At 48.0% G+C, this 23,834-nt stretch overlaps 1 protein-coding gene across 5 annotated transcripts in view; it reads left to right on the plus strand.

The window, feature by feature from the left end:
• The window catches only part of cep350 (centrosomal protein 350), a 248,859-nt gene that overhangs the window by 123,395 nt on the left and 101,630 nt on the right, over window positions 1–23,834 (plus strand). For all 5 annotated transcript variants that reach the window (XM_038795159.1, XM_038795161.1, XM_038795162.1 and 2 more), the window contains exons 19-24: window positions 2,070–2,201; window positions 6,395–6,561; window positions 15,280–15,405; window positions 16,197–16,366; window positions 17,931–18,127; window positions 20,463–20,650. In XM_038795159.1, the coding sequence (XP_038651087.1) occupies window positions 2,070–2,201; window positions 6,395–6,561; window positions 15,280–15,405; window positions 16,197–16,366; window positions 17,931–18,127; window positions 20,463–20,650 (980 nt within the window). The remainder of the gene's footprint in view (window positions 1–2,069; window positions 2,202–6,394; window positions 6,562–15,279; window positions 15,406–16,196; window positions 16,367–17,930; window positions 18,128–20,462; window positions 20,651–23,834) is intronic.

Genomic DNA, 23,834 nt, shown 5'->3' on the forward strand with positions numbered 1-23,834 from the left:
CATTAGCTTTCTTTCCATCTGTCTGTCTCTCTCTCTCAATCCCCCACGCACTGGCTCCACCCCCCCCCCCTCCCCCCCCAAAAGCAGGCTCTGACACGTCTTGTCTACCTTCCCAACGTGCGCGCACACGGTTGGGCTCTGCCGAACATGAAAGTGGAAATTTGCAGGGGAGGAATTCTGCAACTTGGGGTTGTTTGACTGATGTAGACATGGTCACCAGTGGTGGGGTGATTTTGAATCAGATGCTCAGGAGGCCAGAATTAAAGAACATATACCGGAGAGTTGTTGGACTGGAGAAGATTACACAGAAAGGATTGGATGAGGCTGTGGAAGGATTTGAAAACAAGGGTAAGATTTTTAAAATATAGGCTCGCCCAGATGTGGTTGGAAGTTCATCCTGAGCCATTTGTGATACCAAGCCTGCAAGCAGTCTGATTCTGTTTCAGCCAGTTGCCAGAGGGAAGGGTAGGTTCCGAAGGAACAAATGATTGAGACAGTGGAGAGGTTATGATGAGACAGACCTGGTGTTGTCAGTATGCAAGTAGAAGTGACGCAGTGTTTTTGGATGATGTCACCGAGGAGCAACATGAGAGAAAAAGGAAGGGGGCAGCAGATGGCTCCTTCGAGGGGTGGGGCACCAGAAGTAACGCAGCAGGGAGTGAAGCCATCGCAGGTGACTCTATGGCTATGATTAAGTAGATAAAAATTGAGTCAGGTGAGTGGACAAGGGTAGAGGAGGGGTTAAAGGAGTATGTTGTGGTCAACCGTGTAAAAGGATGCAGATGGGCTGGGAAGGGTAAGGAGATCTTCTGGATTTCAACGCTCCACCTGATTGACAGCATAAGGAGCGTACCAGATTTCTGCAACCTGTTACGTGAGGGTCACCATTGACCCAAAACTGAACTGAAATGAAAATCGCTTATTGTCACAAGTAGGCTTCAATGAAGTTACTGTGAAAAGCCCCTAGTCGCCACATTCCGGCGCCTGTTTGGGGAGGCTGGTACGGGAATTGAACCGTGCTGCTGGCCTGCCTGGGTCTGCTTTAAAAGCCAGCGATTTAGCCCAGTGTGCTAAACCGGCCCTACTGACCAGCCCTACTGACCAGTCTTATAAATACTGTGGCTACACGAGCAGGTCAGAGGCAGGATATTCGGCAGTGCATAACTCACCTCTTAACTTCCAAATGCCTTTTTAGCATTTACAAGGTACAAGTCAGGAGTGTGATGGAACACTCTCTGTTTTCCGTATTATTTTCAGCCCTAACAATATTCATGAAGCTCGACTATATCCAGGGCAGTGCTTGTTTGAACCCCATCCATCACCTTAACATTCACTCCCTGCATCACCGATTCACAGTGGAGTACTGTCCATCATGCACCAGATGCATTGCAGCAACTCCATATAGGCTCCTTTGGTAGCATCTCCTAGACCGGTGACCCCAACTGTATTGAAGAGCAGGGCAGTGGATGCGTGGAAGTACCACTGCCTCAAAGCCCTCCTCCAAATCATTCTTGCTTCCTTTGGAAATATGGCACAGTTTCTTCACTGTTACTAAGTTAAAGTCCTATAAATGTCGAACAGCATTGTGGGATTGTAGTAGAAAGTAGCTCACCACCTATTTGGGGGCATTTGTGAATGGGCAGTATTGTACCAGTGACATCTACATCCCGAGAATAAATAAAATAACTACATCTTGATTTCACTTCTAAATAGGCTTGAGTTTTAAGATTGTGCCCGTGATACTTAATCTGTACTTAATCCCCCAATACCGTAACTGCAAAATTTACTGTGCTCATATATGGCAGAGGGGGAGGCTTCATATTTTAATAGTAAGTCAAAGCAGGCATTACTGAGTTTGGTTTGTATAATGAAACTTGACAGCAAGGTCAATGCAGTATGCTTATTGGATTAAAAAATCAAGTACACATTGTATTTTGGTAGTTTGCTATCTCTTTGCTGTACACACCGCTGGTCTGGCTAAAGTATCTGAGCTATCAATTGCTGGTTATTAGTAATGATTAATGCAACACTGCTCTGTGTGAAATTGTCTCTCTTTCTTGTGTACTCAGTCTCACGCAGAGACTCTGCAGCAGTTTGCACAGACGCACCAAGAAATCCTGCAAGAATCCACTAGTAAAATGATGACTCAACAGGTGGAAGCTGCTTGGCTGGCTGTAGACACTGCACGACAAGTTAAAGAGGTACACAGAGTTTTGTGTTCACCTAATTTGTTCGGATTCGGACTAGACCCCAACATTTGTTCGGATACTGGACGAAAACCCCAAACATCTTTTTTTAAATTGCAAAGCTTAGAGGAAAGGATATTTCATCCTAGGAATGATCACTCTGACCAATAGTTATCTCTTATGCTAAAACAAACTTTAATTTAAACACCAAATTAACCACATTAACATTAAAGAAAATAGCTTTATGATGATCAATTGAACAGTTCTTAAACACAAGGAAAAACTTGAGCTCATTATCTATGCCTATTACTAACTCCAATTAAGCAGCTCAAATGCCAACAGTTCAAATGCCATTTATAAATAAAGTTAACAAATCAATTACTTGCTTAGTTGTATAGATGCTTTGGAAGTATAGACCTTGAGAGGGTTCCTTTCAAGAGCAGATTCAGTATATTTCGCTCAACCTAGCAGAATTCGGCAATTAAAATCCTTCTGTCTTGACGGATTCGAATCCTATGGCAAACTCCAAAACTAGAGACAGACCTGACTCCTCCCATTAACTGCATCACCTGTATCCCACTAAGATGTCACTTAGATTAGCTAGGACTATGTACAACACCTCACAAATTATCTACTCTCCAGGGAATCTCTTTATCCGTAACCAAGAAAGTGGTTGGAATGAATCATGAGCTCACATTTAACAACTTTTTTTTTAAGAGTACCCTTTTTTTTTCCCAATTAAGGGGGCAATTTAGCATGGTTAATCCACCTAACCTGCACATCCTTGGGTTGTGGGGGTGAAACCCACACAGACACTGGGAGAATGTGCAAACTCCACACGGACAGTGACCCAGGGCGGGATTCGAACCCGGGTCCTCAGCGCCGTAAGCAGCAATGCTAACCATTGTGCCACGTGCTGGCCCCTTCATTACAACTTTAGCAGACACAGTCCGGATACCTTAACCTAGGTTCTTTAATCATATTACAGCACAAATTTATCCCTTAACCCAGGCTTTTGGTAATATTACTGCCAGAAATATAAAATATATATAACAATTTCTACATTTATCATAACTTGTCAAAAGGACCCTTGTCCCCAAATTGAGCTGAAAACCTAGCAAAGGTACCTATGGTGTGGCAATGAAAGTTTGGAGGCTGAAAGGCCAAAACTGGAGGACTGTAGAGACCTAGTTGGTGTAGTAGGATTGGAGACTATTACAGGGATAGAACAAAGAAGAAAGAAAAGTACAGCACAGGAACAGGCCCTTTGGCCCTCCAAGCCTGCGCCGACCTTGCTGCCTGTCTAAACTAAAAGCTTCTACACACTGTATCCCTCTATTCCCATCCTATTCATGTATTGTCAAGATGCCCCTTAAATGTCACTATCGTCCCTGCTTCCACCACCACCTCTGGCAGCGGGTTCCAGGCACCCACTACCCTCTGTGTAAAAAAAACTTGCCTCGTACATCTCCTCTAAACTTGCCCCTCGCACCTTAAACCTTTGACCCCTCTACCCTGGGCAAAAGTCTCTGACTATTCACTCTGTCTATGCCCCTCATAATTTTGTAGACCTCTATCAGGTCGCCCCTCAACCTCCTTCATTCCAGTGAGAACAAACCGAGTTTATTCAACCTCTCCTCATAGCTAATGCCCTACATACCAGGCAACATCCTGGTAAATCTCTTTTGCACCCTCTCTAAAGCCTCCACATCCTTCTGGTAGTGTGGTGACCAGAATTGAACACTATACTCCAAGTGTGAACCTGTACACCTAGAGATCTCTGACTGTCAATACTCTTTTTTTTATAAATATAAATTTAGAGTACTCAATTATTTATTCATTTATTTTCCTCACAGGAACATGCCGGTCCTCAATTCCTTTCAACTGACATTTGAAAGCCTCCCATATGTCATGTTGATTTACCCTCAAACATCCGCCCCCAATCTATGTTCTTCAGTTCCCACCTAATATTGTTATAATTATCCTGCCCCCAATTTAGCACATTCACCCTAGGACCACTCTTATCCTTGTCCACCAGCACTTTAAAACTTACTGAATTGTGGTCACTGTTCCTGAAATGCTCCCCTACTGAAACTTCTACCATCTGGCCAGCTCATTCCCAATACCAGGTCCAGTCCAGCCCCTTCCCTAGTTGGATTATCTACGTATTGTTTTAAGAAACCCTCCTGGTTGCTCCTTACAAACTCTGCCCTGTCCAAGCCCCTAGCACTAAGTGAGTCCCAGTTAAAAGGGGATGTTAAAGTCTCCCATCACAACAACCCTGTTGCTTTTACACCGTTCCAAAATCTGTCTACCTATCTGCTCCTCTATCTCTCGCTGGCTGTTGGGAGGCCTGCAGTAAACACCCAACATTGTGACTGCACCCTTCTTCCTGATCTCTACCCATATAGCCTCGTTGCCCTCTGAGCTGTCCTCCTGCAGATCAGCTGTGATATTCTCCCGAACCAGGAGCGCAACTCCTCCACCCCTTTTACCTCCCCCTCTATCCCACCTGAAACTTGTACATTCTGGAATGTTTAGCTGCCAACCTGTCCTTTCCTCAACCAGGTCTCTGTAATGGCAACAACATCATAGTTCCAAGTACTAATCCAAGCTCTAAGTTCATTTGCCTTACCCATAATACTTCTTGCATTAAAACATATGCACTTCAGGCCACCAGTCCCGCTGTTTTCAGCAACATCTCCCTGTCTGCTCTTCTTCAGAACCTTAGTGACCCTATTTCCTAGTTCTCCCTCAAGTTTTTCACCTTCTGACCTATTGCTCCGGTACCCAACCCCTCCCATACTAGTTTAAACTCTCCCGTGTGACACGAGCAAATCCCGCGGCCAGGACATTTATGCCTCTCCAGTTTCAATGCAACCCGTCCTTATACAGGTCACACCTTCCCGGCAGAGCTCCCAGTGGTCCAGATAACTGAAACCCTCCCTCCTACACTAGCTGTTTAGCCACGTGTTTAGCTGCTCTATCTTCCTATTTCTAGCCTCACTGGCATGTGGCACAGGGAGTAATCCCGAGATTACAACCCTCGAGGTCCTGTCTTTTAACTTTCTGCCTAGCTCCCTGAACTCCTGCTGCAGGACCTCATGCCCCTTCCTGCCTATGTCGTTAGTACCAATATGTACCACGACCTCTGCCTGTTTGTCCTCCCCCTTCAGGATGCCCGCTAGCCGTTCTGAGACATCCTGGACCCTGGCACCAGGGAGGCAACATACCATCCTGGAGTCACTTTCACGTTCACAGAAGCGTGTATCTGTGCCCCTGATCATAGAGTCCCCTATGACTACTGCTCTTCTGCGTTTTGACCCTCCCTGCTGAACATCAGAGACAGCCGTGGTGCCACTGCTCTGGCTGCTGCTGTTTTCCTCCGATAGTCTAGAGCTGTTACGGAGGTGGAAGAGTTTATTGAAGAAAATGATGCAGAGTACAAGCCGTGTGGTGGACCTCCATTTACTCACATGGCAAATTGCTTTCCTCATGACAGCATGGCTGAGATTGGTAGATAGATGCTTTCTGAATCAGGACGTAGACCCATGGATCTCGCACTGTTCACAATATTTCAGACCTCGAGAACATCGTTGGCACCTTGCTCCCCTTTGAGAGAAAAAAGGAAACTTTTAAAAAAATTTAGAGTACCCAATTCATTTTTTTTCCAATTAAGGGGCAATTTAGTGTGGCCAATCCACCTACCCTGCACATCTTTGGGTTGTGGGTGCGAAACCCACGCAAACATGGGGAGAATGTGCAAACTCCACATGGACAGTGACCCAGAGCCGGGATCGAACCTGGGACCTCGGCGCCGTGAGGCTGTAGGGCTAACCCACTGCGCCACCGTGCTGCCCTGTAAAAAGGAAACTTAATTGAACCATTAGTATCATAGTGGTCAGGATGTGAGCGTTTAACACTGGATGGTACAATTTTAATTGTTTATTGCTATTTGGGAGAAGAGATGTGGTGAGCTGGAAGGCATATACCCTGCCTCAAAGGGAAATGGAAGCAGATTTTTGGATACTCTGTGAAAAGGAATGATTTCAGGGTTGTGGGAAAAAACAAGGGACTAGTTGGTTAGCTCTTTCAGAGAGTTGGCGCATGCACGATGGGCCGAATGGTGGGCTGCTGTGATGTATCATTCTGTGATTCCCAAAACATTCTAATCTGTGTTCTACTAATAAAAGCTTCTTTCTGTTTAGATGACTGAGTTGGCGTGTGCGCAGATGGCAGCAGGATCCCCAACTGTTGTGGCCACGAACCTATCTCGTGGAGCAACTGCAGTGCCAGTGACTGCACTGTTGGACCAACAGAGACAACAGCATTCGGATTTCATGAAGCAGCTGAGAGCCAGAACTGAACCTGACCAGTAATATTTTTTCAAAATATATTTGTAATTAAGGCATTTACATAAACAGTAAATACATAACAGCAAGAACAAACAGGAACAACATAATAAATAACAAGCTAATCAACACTCAAACCTCTCTGTCCTTCCCCATCTCCCATCCTGTCTTCCTGATTTTAACCTGTTTATTCGCCCCCCTCTTTCCCCTGCTGACACCTCAATCCTCCTTGAAGAAGTCGATGAATGGCTTCTGATTTCAGGCAAACCCATTGACTGACCCTTTCAAGACGAACTTGATTTTTCCCAAATTCAGGAATTCTGCCAGGTCGCTCATCCGCACCCCTGATTTTGGTGGCTCCAGGTCCCTTCACCCACGCAAAATTCGTCTCCGGGCTATCAGGGAGGCAAAGGCCAGGACATCAGCCTCTCTTACCCTCTGGATTCCCAGATCTTCCGACATTCCAAATATCGCCACTTCTGGACTTGAGATCAACTTCACCTTCAACACCTCGGACATTACGTCCGTGAACACCTGCCAGAACCCCTTCAGTTTCGGACATGCGAAGAACATGTGAACATGGTTTGCAGGCCTCCCTGCGCACTGCCCACACCTATCCTCTACCCCCTCAAAAAACCTTTTCATCCTAGCCACCATCATGCATCCTATGAACTACCTTAAATTCGATAAGGCGAAGCCTTGCACATGACGGGGAACCATTTAGCCTCCTAAGGGCCTCCTCCCACATCCAGGCCTCCATTTCCCCCTCTCATTTCCGTTTGACTTCTCCTATTGGGGCTCCCTCCTAGTCCATTAGCTCCTTATAACTCTGACACCTTACCCTCACCCACTTGCTCCCTCGATCTCCAATCCCAAGAGCGGCAAACCGTGAAAGGACGGTACCTGCTTCCTTTCAAAGTTCCGAATCTGTAAGTATCTTAAACAATTCGTGCTGGCAGCTCATAGTCCTCCTCCAGGTCCTCGAAACTCGCAAAGTTGCCTCCTTCAAATAGGTTCCCAAACCTCTCGATCCCTACCTACCGCCATCCCGGAAATCTCTCATCCAGCGCCCCCGATGTAAACCTGTGATTGTCACAGATCAGTGCCCACACCGAGGCACCTTCCAACCTCCAATGCTGCCCCCATTAGCCCCATACCCTCAGGGCCGCCACCACCACCGGGCTCGTGAGAACGGCAGAGGCACCTTCAACAGTGCTCCTAAACCCGCTTCACTACAAGAGGCCACCTTCATCTTCTTCCACGTTCTCCCTCCCCCCCACTACCCACTTCCTAACCATAGCTGTATTAGCTTCCCAATAATAATTCATTACATTTGGCAAAGCAAGCCTGCCCCAAGCTCCAACAACATCTTGTTAAACCATGGCGTTTTGCTCGCCCACACTTATTCCAAAATCAAAGCGTTAACCTTCTTAAAAAAAATTATTTTGGGATGAAGATCAGGAGGTTCTGAAAGACAAATAAGAGCCTTGACAGCACTGTATTTTCACTGTCTGCACCCACCCCGCCAGCGACAGTATCAACATTTCCCACCTCTAAAAATCTCCCTTCATCTGCTCCACCCAACCGAGCCAGGTTCAGTTTGGCCACCCTGCGGCCATCCCTGCGCGACCTGGATGCCCAAGTATCTGAAGCTTCTCCTACCGCCTTGAACTGCAGGCCCCTGGCTGCGATTGGAAATATCTCACTCTTCCCCATAATTTAGCTTGTATCCGGAAAACTGGCCAACTGTCTCCAGGATACTCCTGATTCTGCCAATGCTCCCTAAGGGGTCTGTGGTATACAGCAACTGGTTCTATGCATACAGCAAGACTCTGTCCCTCGCACAATCCCTCTCCAACTCCTCGATGCTCGAAGAGCCATTGCCAATGGCTCTATTGCCAAGGCAAAAAGCATCTGGAAGAGTGGGCATCCCTGCCTTGTCCCACGATGTAACACAAAATACCCCTAGCTCACCCGGATCGTCTGCACGCTCGCTACCTGCACCTTGTACAGCAGCAGGACCCAATCCACTACCCCTGCCCAAACCGTCCTAACATTTCCCACAGATACTCCCACTCCACCTAATTGAAAGCCTTCCCTACATCCAATCCGAACGCAATTGAGACTCCAGAATGGTATGTTGCCTCCCTGGTGCAAGGATCAAGGATGTCTCGGAGCGGCTGCAGGACATTCTGGGGGGAGGGGGGGGGGGGGGTGGCGGGGGTGGGGGGGGGGGGGGGGGGGGGAGAGAGGGTGAACAGCTAGCTGTCGTGGTGCACATGGGCACCAACGATATAGGTAAAAAACGGGACGAGGTCCTCCAAGCTGAATTCAGGGAGTTAGTAGTTAAACTAAAACGTAGGACCTCAAAAGATAGTAATCTCAGAATTGCTACCTGTGCCACGAGCTAGTCAGAGTAGGAATGTCAGGATAGATAGGATGAATGCGTGGCTCGAGAGATGGTGCAAGAGGGAGGGATTCAGATTCCTGGGGCATTGGAACCGGTTCTGGGGGAGGTGGGACCAGTACAAACCGGATGGTCTGCACCTGGGCAGGACTGGAACCGATGTCCGGGGGTGGGGGGGGTGTTTGCTAGAGCTGTTGGGGAGGGTTTAAACTAATGTGGCAGGGGGATGGGAACCAATGCAGAAAGTCGGAAGGTAGTAAAACAGGGACAGAAACAAAAGGCAGTAAGGGGGAAAGTGTAAGGCAGAGAAGCCATAGTCAAAAATCAAAAAGGGCGACAGTACAAGGTACAGTGACTGAGGGGAGCTCAGTGAATAGGCCCAGTAATACTAAAAGGAATAAAACAGGAAGTAAAAACGTAAATGGTAAGCGATGCGGCAGGTTGTTAGATGAAGATATGGGTTCAACGACAAGGAAAATTAGGAGAAAAGTTAAGAGGAAATATAACTTAGGAGAGGTTACTGATCGAGCAGTTAAGATTCAAAACAGGGGTATAAAAGCCAACATAAGTGTACTTTACCTGAATGCTCGTGGTATTCGGAATAAGGTAAATGAGTTTATGGCACAAATCATCGTGAATGACTATGATTTAGTGGCCATTACTGAAACATGGTTAAAGGATGGTCAAGACTGGGAGTTAAATATCTGAGGTTATCAAACTATTCGGAAGGTCAGAGTGGATGGTAAGGGAGGTGGTGTAGCTCTGTTATTTAAGGATGACATCTGGGCAAGAGTAAGGGATGACATCAGTGCTATGGAGGATAAGGTTGAATCCATTTGGGTGGAAATCGGGAATAGTAAGGCGAAAAAGTCACTGATAGGAGTAGTCTCTTGGCCAACATATAATAACATTATAATGGGGCAGGCAATAAACAAAGAAATAATTGATGCATGTAGAAATGGTACAGCAGTTATCATGGAGGATTTAAAAAAAAAAAAAACAATCCATGCTAACAGTATTCGTCGCCGCGCTACCAGGGAAGCAAAGGCCAGAGCACCAGCCTCTCTCGCTTCCTGGACTCCCGGGTCCTCCGAAATCCCAAAGATTGCCACCTCTGGTCTCATTACCACCCCAGTTTTCAATACCTAGGACATGACAACTGCGAATCCCTGCCAATACCCCCTGAGTTTAGGGGGTATACGACCAGAACATGTGTACATGGTTAGCCGGCCCTCCGGCGCATCTAGCACACTTGTCCTCCAGCCCGAAGAATCTGCTCATCCGGGCCACCGTCATGTGGGCCTGGTGCACGACCTTAAACTAGAACAGGCTGAGCCTGGTGCATGTTGCGGTCGTGTTTACTCTGCTCAGGGCTTCTGCCCAAATACCATCCTCCATCTCCCTCCCGAGCTCCTCTTCCCACTTAAGCTTCAGGTCCTCGGTCTGCGTATCCTCAGCTCCCATTAGTTCCTTGTAGACGTCTGAAACTCTACCCCCTCCCACCTCTCCCCTAGAAACTACCCTGCCCTGCCTCCCCTTCGGCGGGAGACGTGGGAAGGACGGCACCAGTCTGCGTACAAAATCCCTCACCTGCAAGTATCTAAAGTTGTTCCCTCTCGCCAGCCCAAACTTCTCCTCCAGCACCTTTGTGCTCGGAAAGCTCCCTTCCAGGAGTAGATCCCCCATCTCACAATCCCCGCCCTCCTCCACAGTCGATACCCCCCATCCATGATCCCCGGGGCAAATCGGTGGTTGCCGCAGATTGTGGTCCACACCGATGCTCTTATCTCCCCTACATGCCTCCTCCACTAGACCCAGATCCGAAGCAGCCTCCATCCGCTCCCAAACCGACCCCGCAGCCACCATCCATTTCCTTATCATTGCTATGTTGGCCACCCAGTAATAGTTGCTGACGTTCGGCAACGCCAGCCGCCCTTCTCTGTTCTTTTGAAGCATCACCCTCTTCACCCGCGGGAACTTCCCTGCCCATACAAATCCCAGAATAATTTTATTCAGCCTCTTCAAGAAGGACCGCGGGATAAAGATGGGGAGACACTAAAAAACAAACAAGAACCGCGGGAGAATCGTCATTTTAACAGTCTGCATCCTCCCCGCCAATGAGAGCGGGAGCGCATCCCACCTCCGGACCTCCTCCCTCACTTGTTCCACCAGTCGGGACAGGTTGAGCTTATGCAACCAGCCCCAGTCCCGTGCCACCTGAATCCCCAAATATCGGAAACTCTCCCCCACTAGTCTGAACGGCAACCCCTTCAGCCTACTCTCCTGCCGTCGATGAACCCTGCCCCAAACCCGAACTGTCCTATTACCTCCCACAGATAACCCCACTCGACCCGGTCAAAAGCCTTTTCAGCATCCAGGGCTACCAGTATCTCTACTTCCCTACTCTCCGGGGGCATTATAATCACGTTGAGCAGCCTTGTGTTGGCCACCAGCTGCCTCCCCTTTACAAACCCGGTTTGGTCCTCCACAATTACATCCGGTACACAGTCCTCAATTCTGGTCACCAAAATCTTGGCCAGTAACTTGGCGTCTACATTGATCAAGAAGATCGGCCTGTATGACCCACAGACCTCCGGGTCCTTATCCCGGTTCAGAATGAGCGAGATGGTGGCCTACGACATCGTCGGGGGTAAACTCCCTCTGTCTCTTGCCTCGTTAAAGACCTTGACCAGCACCGGCCCCACTATCCTGGCAAATGTTTTGTAAAACTCCACCGGATACCCGTCCGGCCCCGGGGCTTTGCCCGACTGCATGTCCTTCAGGCTCCCCAACACCTCTTCGATCTTGACCAGGGCCCCCAGTCCGTCCACCAACCCCCTCCCCACTCTTCGGGAGGTCAGTCCGTCCAGGAATCGCCTCCTCTCCCCCGGTCCCCCGTGTACAGCTTCCTATAAAAGTCCCCAAAGACCTTGTTCAGCCCTGCTGGGTCACCCACTAGATTATCCTCCCCATCCACTACCCTCCCTATTTCCCTAGCTGCTTCCCTCTTCCTCAGTTGTTGCGCAAGCATTCTACTGGCCTTCTCCCCACGCTCATAAATCACGCCTTTTACCTTTCTAAGCTGCTCTATAGCCTTGCCTGTAGTCAGCACCCCAAACTCGTCCTGCAGCCTCTGTCGTTTCCTGAGTAACTCTGGCCTCGGGGATTCCGCGTAACTCCTGTCCGTCCGTAGAATTTCCTTAATCAGTCGGTCCGTCTCTGCCCTATCTGTCCTGTCCCTGTATGCCTGGATTGAAATCAGCTCCCCTCTCACCACTGCCTTCAGTGCCTCCCAGAGCACCGCTGCCGAGACTTTTCCAGTATCGTTCACCTGCAGATAATTCTGCATGCATTTCCTCAGCCTCTCACACACCGTCTCATCCGCGAGTAGTCCAACTTCCAGCCTCCATGGTGGGCGCTGAAAGTTGTCCTTACAAAACTGCAGGTCTACCCAGTGCGGAGCATGGTCCGGTATGGCAATTGCCGAATATTCTGCCCCCACCATTCCGGCCAGCAGGTCCCTACTCACCACAAAGTAGTCAATTCGGGAATACACCTTGTGGACGTGGGAGTAATACGAGAACTCCCTCGCAGTCGGCCGGCTAAATTTCCACGGATCTGCTCCCCCCATTTGCTCCATGAACCCTCTCAGTTCATTTGCCATCGCTGGCAACCTGCCTGTTCTTGAGCATGACCGGTCCAGGCTCGGGTCCAGGACTGTATTAAAGTCCCCGTCCATAATCAACTGACACGAGTCCAAGTCGGGGATCTTCCCCAGCATCCTCCTAATAAAATCCACATCGTCCCAATTAGGGGCATACACAGTGGCCAGGACTACTCTCACCCCTTCGAGCTTACATCTCACCATAACGAACCTGCCATCCCCATCCACGACTGTGCCCTCTGCCTCAAATTGTACCCTTTTATTAATCAGGATCGCAACCCCCCCTCGTCTTAGAATCAAGCCCCGAATGAAAGACCTGACTGACCCAGCCCTTCCTTAACCTAACCTGGTCTGCACTTTCAGGTGCGTATCCTGCAACAAGACTATGTCCGCCTTCAGAACCCGCGAATGTGCCACCACACGTACCCTCTTCACTGGCCCGTTTAACCCTCTTAACATTCCAGGTGATCAGCCTGGTTGGGGGCACTTCACCCCCCCCCCCCCCCCCCCCCCTGCCGATCAGCCATCCCCTTTCCTTGGCCAGCCCCCCCGCCATGTGTCGTGCTTCCTCTGGCCTGAAAGTGGAGCTGAGTCCACAAAAGATCAGCCATGATCTCATTGAATGGCGGAGCAGGCTCGAGGGGCCAGATGGCCTACTCCTAGTTCTTATGTTCATTGCCACGGCCACCTCCATATCCTGTCCCTCTGGGGCAACGTTATCATGTTCAATAACCACCTACCATTCGCTGACAATTGCATCCCCTTTCCAAACCCTGCCTGGTCTTCCCCTATTACCCCCGCACACAGTCCTCGATAAGTGGGCCAAGGATCTTCATGAGCAACTTGGCATCCATGTTTAATAATGATATTGGACGGCAGGACCACTCTGCTCTGAATCTTTATCTTTCTTCAGTATTAGGGATATGGACGCCTGTGACAATGTCGGGGGAGCTACCCCTTTTCCCTTGCCTCATTATATGTCCTCACCAGCAGAGGCCCCAGGTCCCCCCATAACTTATAAAATTCCACAAGGACCCCATCCAGGTCCGGGGCCTTCCCTCCCTGCATTGCCCCCATACTCCACCAGTCCAATGGGACTTTCCCCACCTTCGCCCCACAGTTCTTCCTCCACCTCAGGGAACTATAACTCATCCAGGAACCGCCGCATCTCTTCTACCCCCCCCATCCCCCTCTCAAACTGGGGGCTCCGATTCATAAATCCTCCGGGCTCCCGGATCTTCCGGCACTCCAAATATTGCCACCTCTGGACTTGGAGTCACCCTCCCTTCCAGGACCTCTGACATGTAAATCCCTGCCAAAAGCCCCTCAACCTGGAACACGCCCAGAACGTATGCACATGATTTGCAGGACCTCCCCCACAGCTCCCACACCTGTCTTGCACCTCCTCTAAAAACCTGCTCATCCGCCATTGACAGCGGGAGCAGGCCCCATCTTCGGAAGTCCCCTTTCATCTGCTTTATCAATCTGCCGAAATTTAATTTATGAAGCTGACCCCAGTCCCGTGCCACTTAAATACCCAGCTACCTAAAACTCCCTCCCACCACCTTGAACAGCATCTCCCTCAGTCTCCTCTCCTGCCTCCTTGCCTGGATCTGAGTAAAAGTTTTGATTGGCGAGCGAGCTAAGGGTAAGGTTAAGACCATAATCTGATCAAATGGCAGAGCAGGCATGATGGGCCGTGGCCTACCAACACTATTTCTTGTGATCTTATTTGGCAAGTACACCAAGCCCTTCACACTGTGGACTGTACAAAAGCAAATTTATTCCACAGTGTTCTGAACAAGCTACTTTTGGAGAGGAATTGAATTTCAAATATGATGCTAATATTCCATAGATTAGTGAGCTCATTAGGCAAGTGTGTCTGTATGTTAGTCAGCCTGAGTTAAGGGTACCCAGTGTACCCATCTAAGGCCCAATTAATCCATGACAATTAAACCATATTGGAGTTTGGGAGTTGTCTGTCTGTCCCCTTATGCAAGATTTGTTCTAAAGAACAGGATCAAAAACAAAAAATCAGCTGATATACTAGGGATCAGACCTTCTTGTCTGCATAGCCCAATGTTACTGCTGTGGAGAGAGAAGCACAGTTAACATTTCGAGTCCTATATAACTGCTCTTTGAAGAAGATATCGAAGATGATCCTTCTGAAGAAGTCCTTTTGGATGCAATATTAACTCTGTTTCACTTTCTGTTTTTATAATAATAATCTTTATTATTGTCACAAGTAGGCTTACATTACACTGCAATGAAGTTACTGTGAAAATCCCCTCGTCGCCATGCTATGGTGCCTGTTCGGGTACACTGAGGGAGAATTGAGAATGTCCAATTCACCTAACAAGCACGTCTTTTGGGACTTGTGGGAGGTAACCGGAGCACCCAGAGGAAACCCACGCAGATACTGGGAGAAGGTGCAGACTCTGCACAGACAATGACCCAAGTCAGGAATCGAAACCGGGTCCCTGGCACTGTGCTACTATGCCACCCGTAATCCCTTCCCCCATTGAACTGATGCAGGAGGGGACTTTACTGAAGTGGTTTTCACTGAAAAATTGTTGGAAATAATTTTTTAGCTTGTTTACAATGACTGGAAGAGATTGAATTAAGATACTTGCTGGGAATGAACTGACCTTTTTTTTTTTGGTTTCATAGCGGGAAGAGTGAATGCAGCCCAACATCAGATGGACCTGTGGAGAAACTGCCCAATTCCAGAATTTACTACTCTGCTTCATTCGACAGCCCATCTGAGTCATCCAGATACAAACATCATGATCGAAGGTGTTGTTTTAATTTTTATAGCAACCGCTTCTACACTTGTATATTGACTTATGAAGTGCCCACTGTACTCCAATTCCCACTCACTACCTCTCCTGGTGGAATATTGTGTCCCTGATGCTAACAGCCCTTTAATAGCTTGTCCAGTTGGACATTCAGTATGTTTGTCCAACTGCTAAGTTCCAGTGTGGTCACTGAATCGATCCTGTACTCGCCCGTTGACAGGGGCACCTCCAAAGGGCAAGGCCACTACATGGTGTTCAGCTGCAGGAATCCTGACTGATGTAGATCTACAAATGATCCTCCCAAAACTGTATTCATCAAACCTCACCATATTCCATTCCTCTTGCTTCTCTTTTGAAATTCTTACTGGCTATTCTACCCCAGGCCACCCAGTAAGATATCTTCAGTTCTTATGGCCTCATGTATTATTTCTGCCGCACTCACCCGCGACAACTGAGCCTTCAGCCGCTCAGTGGTCAGATCCACAAATTCTCTCCTTGCTGGCCTCCACAACTCCTTTAAAACGGGCTTAAGTACCTTTGACCTAGGTTTTGGTCAGCCCTCCTAATATTTCATCCTTTGACTTGATGTCAATTTGTGCCTGATTACATTTATGTGAATCACCTTGTGACTTATTCTATGATGTCAGAATACAAGATACTGTTGTGTTCTGCACATGATAGATATCTTTACCAAACTCTGTCATAGAGGGCATCAATTCAAAATTGAAATTGACAATAAATTATACTTTTTTAATAGCAACTATGTTGATCTCTGTGTCACTTCCATAGCAGCGGCAGCAGTAGGCAAGACAGCCCCTCCTTGTCCTCCTTGGAGAAAAGAGCCGAGAGCAGGGCCTCCTGCCACGAGAAGGGAAATAGTTCTGTTGAAGAGGAGGTTCACACAGCAGCTGACGACGCGATCCACAGTGACAGTGTGCCTTCGTTACCTGATGAGAAAGGTGAGTTCTTCAATCTGAAATGAAAAGTCGTCTTTTTCCCTACTCATCACATGTGTCTACATCAGAATCAAGAAAATTTCCCCTCCCTCCTAAAGGAAATAGCAAATTATGGATCAAATTTTAACCAGTACACTGACATTGGTTAGTTCAAATTCCATGAGCCGGCCATCTGCTTTTAAACTAGAATTTAATCCATTTTAATTGAACCTGTGGTTCTGCAGCTAGGCCGAAGAAGCTGGATTTGATGCTGAAAATGCAGAGACAGTTCACCCAGATGCCAGTAGCCCAGATTCCAAGCTAAATGAACACTATTAACTGCAGGACATTAGGATCTTTGCTGGAAGATGAGAATCCTGGAACTCCCTAACTATGCATTTTGGCATCAACTTCACCATATGGACTGCATTTGGTCAAGGAAGAGGCCACCATAATCAACTTGGGACCCGCTGGATTGAACAATAAATGCTTGAGTCTCTACATCTAAAAAGCCAATTGGAATAATTAATTTTGGTCCTGTTAGTTTTATTTTGTGATCCAGTTACTCATCCACTTTCTTCACTGAGGAGACAGGCACTTACAAGAACAGTGTATTGGACTTAGTCAATCCACTGCAGTTATTTGTGCGATGTTGCAAAGGTCAATGCAGTTGTACACTTCTATTCCCTTGAGAGATTAGCATTTCCCCATCACAGTCATTCAGTAATTCAATTTGGGTTTAATAAATATGACTCGGTACTTGTGTTTGTAAGTTTCTTTGTTTGATCTCTTTACTTTGCAAAATAACCAGAAGCCAATCAGAAGAGCACCACAAAGCTCAGTGACCAGTTCTCCTGCGTCAGGAGAGTAGAGAGATTCCAAACAGCACCAATCATATAGAGTGACAGTTGAGACCCAGGAAAAGAAGTAGCTTATTTTCTGCCAGTGCAAGTCCATCAAAATGTGTCATCACTGAGGCCAGACCAAACAGCATATTTTATCGGGGTTTCCTGTGGCCAGACCAAACAGTACATCTTGCCAGGAATTTCCTTTTTTTTTAAAAGAAAGGGGGAAATCCATCTTAAAGGCATAGGCTCCAGTAATTGTCCAGGTACAAAAATGATAAAAGCCGAAAAGAACCAAAACTACAAAGGAAAACTGGGGACAGACAAGGATTTACATGAGGATCCTTATAGCTGTTTTAGAAAAAGTCCTTTTATGCCATTATTGCTGGCATGGCACAACCATCCAATAACTCTCCCCTCTCACTTTCTTGTGGCTCTAGAACCAGTATACCTGTCTACGATGGATTCCTACGGTCTCCCAAGACCATCTTAAACTTCTAAAGAGTCTGAATTATACTTTTTAGAATTTGGCCAACCTTCCAATCACTTCCCCTTAAACACATCTGTTGTCAAAGCAGTTATTTTAACCAAACTCAGCTGCTTGAACAAATAGTTAATCCAAGGGTTCCAGCCCATGCTTTTAACATTGCTAAAACTGGCATGGAAAAGTCAAAATTCCTTCCTAGAACGTTGCCTGTTTTTTTTTTTCTTTGCCCATTGTAAACTGTCTATTGTCTTCCCAGAGTCCGTCTCCATTGCCACTGAGTACTCCCTTAAATTTGACGAGTCGATGACCGAAGATGAGATTGAAGAAAAATCCTTCCGTTCCCTTCTGCCATCAGAGAGTCACCGCCGCTTTAACATGGAGAGGAAACGCAGCCGACAGGATGATTCAGACGAGGACATAGCTCGGGATCAATCGGCCTCCGCAGTCATCAAAGTGAGTTCATGTATGATGGAGGGGTGCCATTGGTGACAATCAATGGAATTCTCTGTGTTTGGACCTGAGGTGACATTTATCCACAACAATCTGGCTAAAAAGATTAAATAATGAAGACAGGTTATATCGACTAGGTTCGTATTCCCTTCAGCAAAAAGATGAAGGGGTGATCGAATTGAGATGTTTAAGGTAGTTAAATGATTTAATAGGGTAAATTGAAATTATTTATGCAGGCTCAGAACAAGGGAGCTTGACCTTAAAGTTAGAGCTAAGCTGTTCATAAGTGATATCAAGAAACACTAGGGCAGTGGAAATCTGCCCCCCCCCACACAAGAAAATGCTGTTGAGACCGGGTGTTAATTGAAAATGTCAAAACTAAGATTGCTAAATTTTTGTTAGTTAATGGTATTAAGGCTTACTGGACCAAAGTGTGAGATGAGAGTTCAGAAACAGATCAGCCGTGATCTAATTGAATGGCAGAGCAGACTCGAGGAGCTGACTGGCCTTCTGCTGCTCGTGTTTCTCATTTCTTTGGTTGAGAAGGCATGGTAACAAGACTGTGTGGAAGCCCAGTAGTCAGCATGGGTGCATCAAATACTGGAGGGTGTGAATTAAGGATAATGGGCAGACAGTCTAAATGGCAGCATGTGATTGGTGGTGTTCTCGATTAATCTTTGTTGGAGCATTAGCTATTCACTATTATCACTCGGATAATGGAATAGAAAGTCATGTATCCAAAATTGGCTGATAGCACATAGATGGGCAGTGATCCCAGCAGTATGGAATTATAAAGGGATAATGATAGATTAAGTGAATGGAAAAACTGTGGCAAATGGATATCAATGTAGACAAACGTGAGGTTGGACCAAAATAGGATAAAACAGAATACTTTCTGGATGGTGAGAAACTAAAAACCGTGGCATTCCAAGGAGACTTGGCAGTGGGGAATCTAGGTATATAGATCATTAAATAGTTACAGAAAATAATCAAAGCGGTGAATGGAATTCTGACCTGTATATCTAGAGGACTAGAATACAAAGGGGCAGAAGTCATACTTTAGCTGAATTAAGCCCCTAGTTAGCCCACACCTGGAATTTTGTGCTCAAATCTGGGAACCACACCTTAAAAAGGATACATTAACCTTACCAGAAGTGCTGGGTAGATTTACCTGAATGATACCTTGACTCTGAGGCTTGAATTAAGAGGAGAGATTACACAAACTAGGGTTATATTCCCTGGAAGTTACGAGGTTAAGGGATGATTTCATTGAATTTTTCTGGATATTAAGGAGAATAGGTTTGAGAAAGAGCAACTATTTCTTCCAGCTGGGAGTCTAGGACAAGGGGATTTTGTGTAAAACAGTAGTCTCAAACAGCTTTAACATACAAAAGGTGGTCAAAATCTGGAACACTCTTATACAAACAGCAATTGATCTTGGATCAGTTGCAAATTTCATATTTGAGATTGATAGAATTTTGTTAACCAAAGTTCTTGAGGAACATGGGACAAAAGAGCAATTGAGCAAGAAGGTAGGTTGTACATTAACTATTATCTCATTGAATGACTGAATAGGGTCCAGGGGCTAAATGGCCTCCTATGTTAATACAACCACCCATCCCCGATTTCTCCAAAAGCAACCTCTACTCAGTTGTCAATTTTGTTGTAGGCTCATTCTTGGAATCTGGCAGCTGATCAGTGAGTGGCTGGAATCCTGGCCTAGGTGTGCTTCACGGAAGATTAAATTATATAGTGGCTGCCAGCACGCACTAATCCTGATGAAGGGGCAGCGCAGTAGCACAGAGGGTAGCATGGTTGCTTCACAGCTCCAGAGTCCCAGGTTCGATTCCCAGCTTGGGTCACTTTGTGCGGAGTCTGCACGTTCTCCCCGTGTCTGTGTGGGTTTCCTCCGGATGCTCCGGTTTCCTCCCACAGTCCAAAGATGTGCAGGTTAGGTGGATTGATCATGCTAAAATGTTTAAGTGGGGTTACTGGGTTACGGGGACAAGGTGGAGGTGTGGGGCTTAAGTGGGGGTGCTCGTTCCAAGGGCTGGTGCAGACTCGATGGGCTGAATGGCCTCCTTCTGCACTTTAAATTCTATGTTCTATGTTCTGTCCTATGCTCTATGAACCCCAATCCTGATGAACATTGAGACAATTTGGCAAGTTCATACATGTAACAGCATGTGTCAGGCATGTCTGTTAGTACCGGTAGCTACTTTAGTTACTGCTGGTCTCTAAACTGTTATTTTTGGGAGGCTAAGTTTGATTTAGGTCAATGGGAGGCAGCTGACTTCACTCGGTGTTATATTTGTCTTTTTGTCTTTCCACCACTCAGCATGATTTGAGCATGCCGTTCTCCGGGGGACAAGACAGTTTCTCCAAATTCACCATGGAAATGGTACGACAGTACATGAAGGAAGAGGAGATGCGTGCCCAGCACCAGGTTTCACTTCTCAAGCTGCGTGAACGGGCCTTGAAGGAAAAGACCAAAGCAGAGCTGGCCTGGCTGGAGCACCAGAAGAAGTGAGTAGCTATCTTAAGCAGTGATGTCAAACTTAATAGCCTTTCAAAATTGCAGTCTTGGAACTGAGCTGCAATGCCAGTAATACTTCCCAGGGGAAGGGGAAGCCATTTTGTTTCTCATTACATGGGTCTGTTATATAGATTGCCCATTGCAGGCAATCACTCCATATTTCTACTTATCCCTGTCAAGGAACAGCCTTAGAATGAAGTCAGTATTGATTCATTGTCTAAAATCATTTAAAAAAATAAAATAAAAAATTAATTAATTTCCAGATTTAGAAGTCTTTGGGAAGGCTGGTATATATTGCCCATCTCTTGCCCTTGAGATAGTGATGATGGACTATCCCCATATGGTGAAGGTAATCCCACAAATGCTGCAATGCTTAGGGTTCCAGGATTTTGTCGTGTGTTGATTTGACAGTGTGTTAACCCACATCAGAGGATTTATAAAATTCTTTCGCCGGCTATGAAGCCAGGATTTGTTGCCCATCCCAAATTGGCCTTGAGAAGGTGGTGGTGAACCGCTGCAGTCCATCTAGTGTAGGTACACCCACAGTGCTGTTGGGAAGGAAGTTCCAGGATTTTGATCCCATGACAGTGAAGGAACGGTGATACTGTTGCAAGTCAGGATGATGTGTGGCTTAGAGGGGAATCTGTAGGTGGTGGTGTTCCCATGTGTCTGCCGCACTTGTCGATCTAGGTGGTAGAGGTTGCGGGTTTGGGAAGTGTTGTCCAAGGAGGTTTTGAGTTGCCGCAGTGCATCTAGTAGATGGTATACAAGGCTGCCACTGTGGGTCGATTTGTGAAGGGAGTGAATGCTTCAGATGATGGATGGGCTGCCAATCACACAGGCTGCATTGTTCTGGATGATAAACTTCTTGAGTGTTATTAGAGCTGCAGTGATTCAGGTAAGTAAAGATAATTCCATTACACTCCTGACTTGTGCATTGTAGGTGGTGAACAGGCTTGGATTGGTTCAGGAGATCAGTTAAGCTCCAGAATTTCCAACCTCTAACCTGCTCTTGTAGCCACAGTATTTATATGGCTGGTCCAGTTCAATTTCTGATGAATGGTTAAACCCCCCCCCCCCCAAGGATGATGATAGTAGGGGTGGGGGGATTCAGGACTGAACGAGGGACTGAATGAGGGAGCGAGTGTGTGTATGAGGGAGCGAGTGTGTGTATGAGGGAGCGAGTGTGTGTATGAGGGAGCGAGTGTGTGTATGAGGGAGCGAGTGTGTGTATGAGGGAGCGAGTGTGTGTATGAGGGAGCGAGTGTGTGTATGAGGGAGCGAGTGTGTGTATGAGGGAGCGAGTGTGTGTGTGAGGGAGCGAGTGTGTGTATGAGGGAGCGAGTGTGTGTATGAGGGAGCGAGTGTGTGTATGAGGGAGCGAGTGTGTGTATGAGGGAGCGAGTGTGTGTATGAGGGAGCGAGTGTGTGTATGAGGGAGCGAGTGTGTGTATGAGGGAGCGAGTGTGTATGAGGGAGCGAGTGTGTGTGTGAGGGAGCGAGTGTGTGTGTGAGGGAGCGAGTGTGTGTGTGAGGGAGCGAGTGTGTGTGTGAGGGAGCGAGTGTGTGTGTGAGGGAGCGAGTGTGTGTGTGAGGGAGCGAGTGTGTGTGTGAGGGAGCGAGTGTGTGTGTGAGGGAGGGAGTGTGTGTGTGAGGGAGGGAGTGTGTGTGTGAGGGAGGGAGTGTGTGTGTGAGGGAGGGAGTGTGTGTGTGAGGGAGGGAGTGTGTGTGTGAGGGAGGGAGTGTGTGTGTGAGGGAGGGAGTGTGTGTGTGAGGGAGCGAGTGTGTGTGTGAGGGAGCGAGTGTGTGTGTGAGGGAGCGAGTGTGTGTGTGAGGGAGCGAGTGTGTGTGTGAGGGAGCGAGTGTGTGTGTGAGGGAGCGAGTGTGTGTGTGAGGGAGCGAGTGTGTGTGTGAGGGAGCGAGTGTGTGTGTGAGGGAGCGAGTGTGTGTGTGAGGGAGCGAGTGTGTGTGTGAGGGAGCGAGTGGTGTGTGTGAGGGAGCGAGTGTGTGTGTGAGGGAGCGAGTGTGTGTGTGAGGGAGCGAGTGTGTGTGTGAGGGAGCGAGTGTGTGTGTGAGGGAGCGAGTGTGTGTGTGAGGGAGCGAGTGTGTGTGTGAGGGAGCGAGTGTGTGTGTGAGGGAGCGAGTGTGTGTGTGAGGGAGCGAGTGTGTGTGTGAGGGAGCGAGTGTGTGTGTGAGGGAGCGAGTGTGTGTGTGAGGGAGCGAGTGTGTGTGTGAGGGAGCGAGTGTGTGTGTGAGGGAGCGAGTGTGTGTGTGTGAGGGAGCGAGTGTGTGGTGTGAGGGAGGAGTGTGTGTGTGAGGGAGCGAGTGTGTGTGTGAGGGAGCGAGTGTGTGTGTGAGGGAGCGAGTGTGTGTGTGAGGGAGGGAGTGTGTGTGTGAGGGAGCGAGTGTGTGTGTGAGGGAGCGAGTGTGTGTGTGAGGGAGCGAGTGTGTGTGTGAGGGAGCGTGTGTGTGTGTGAGGGGAGCGTGTGTGTGTGAGGGAGGCGAGTGTGTGTGTGAGGGAGGGAGTGTGTGTGTGTGAGGGAGGGAGTGTGTGTGTGAGGGAGGGAGTGTGTGTGTGAGGGAGGGAGTGTGTGTGTGAGGGAGGGAGTGTGTGTGTGAGGGAGCGTGTGTGTGTGAGGGAGCGTGTGTGTGTGTGAGGGAGCGTGTGTGTGAGGGAGGGAGCGTGTGTGTGAGGGAGGGAGTGTGTGTGTGAGGGAGCGAGTGTGTGTGTGAGGGAGCGTGCGTGTGTGTGTGTGTGTGAGGGAGCGAGCGTGTGTGTGAGGGAGCGTGTGTGTGTGTGAGGGAGCGTGTGTGTGAGGGAGGGAGCGTGTGTGTGAGGGAGGGAGCGTGTGTGTGAGGGAGCGAGTGTGTGTGTGAGGGAGCGTGCGTGTGTGTGTGTGTGTGAGGGAGCGAGCGTGTGTGTGAGGGAGCGAGCGTGTGTGTGAGGGAGCGAGCGTGTGTGTGAGGGAGCGAGCGTGTGTGTGTGAGGGAGCGAGCGTGTGTGTGTGAGGGAGCGAGCGTGTGTGTGTGTGTGTGTGTGTGAGGGAGCGAGCGTGTGTGAGGGAGCGAGTGTGTGTGTGAGGGAGCGAGCGTGTGTGTGTGTGTGTGTGTGTGTGTGTGTGTGTGTGTGAGGGAGCGAGCGTGTGTGTGAGGGAGGGAGCGTGTGTGTGAGGG

The sequence above is a fragment of the Scyliorhinus canicula genome, chromosome 4 (assembly GCF_902713615.1).
Source record: "Scyliorhinus canicula chromosome 4, sScyCan1.1, whole genome shotgun sequence".
In the NCBI taxonomy this organism is placed as follows: Eukaryota; Metazoa; Chordata; class Chondrichthyes; order Carcharhiniformes; family Scyliorhinidae; genus Scyliorhinus; species Scyliorhinus canicula.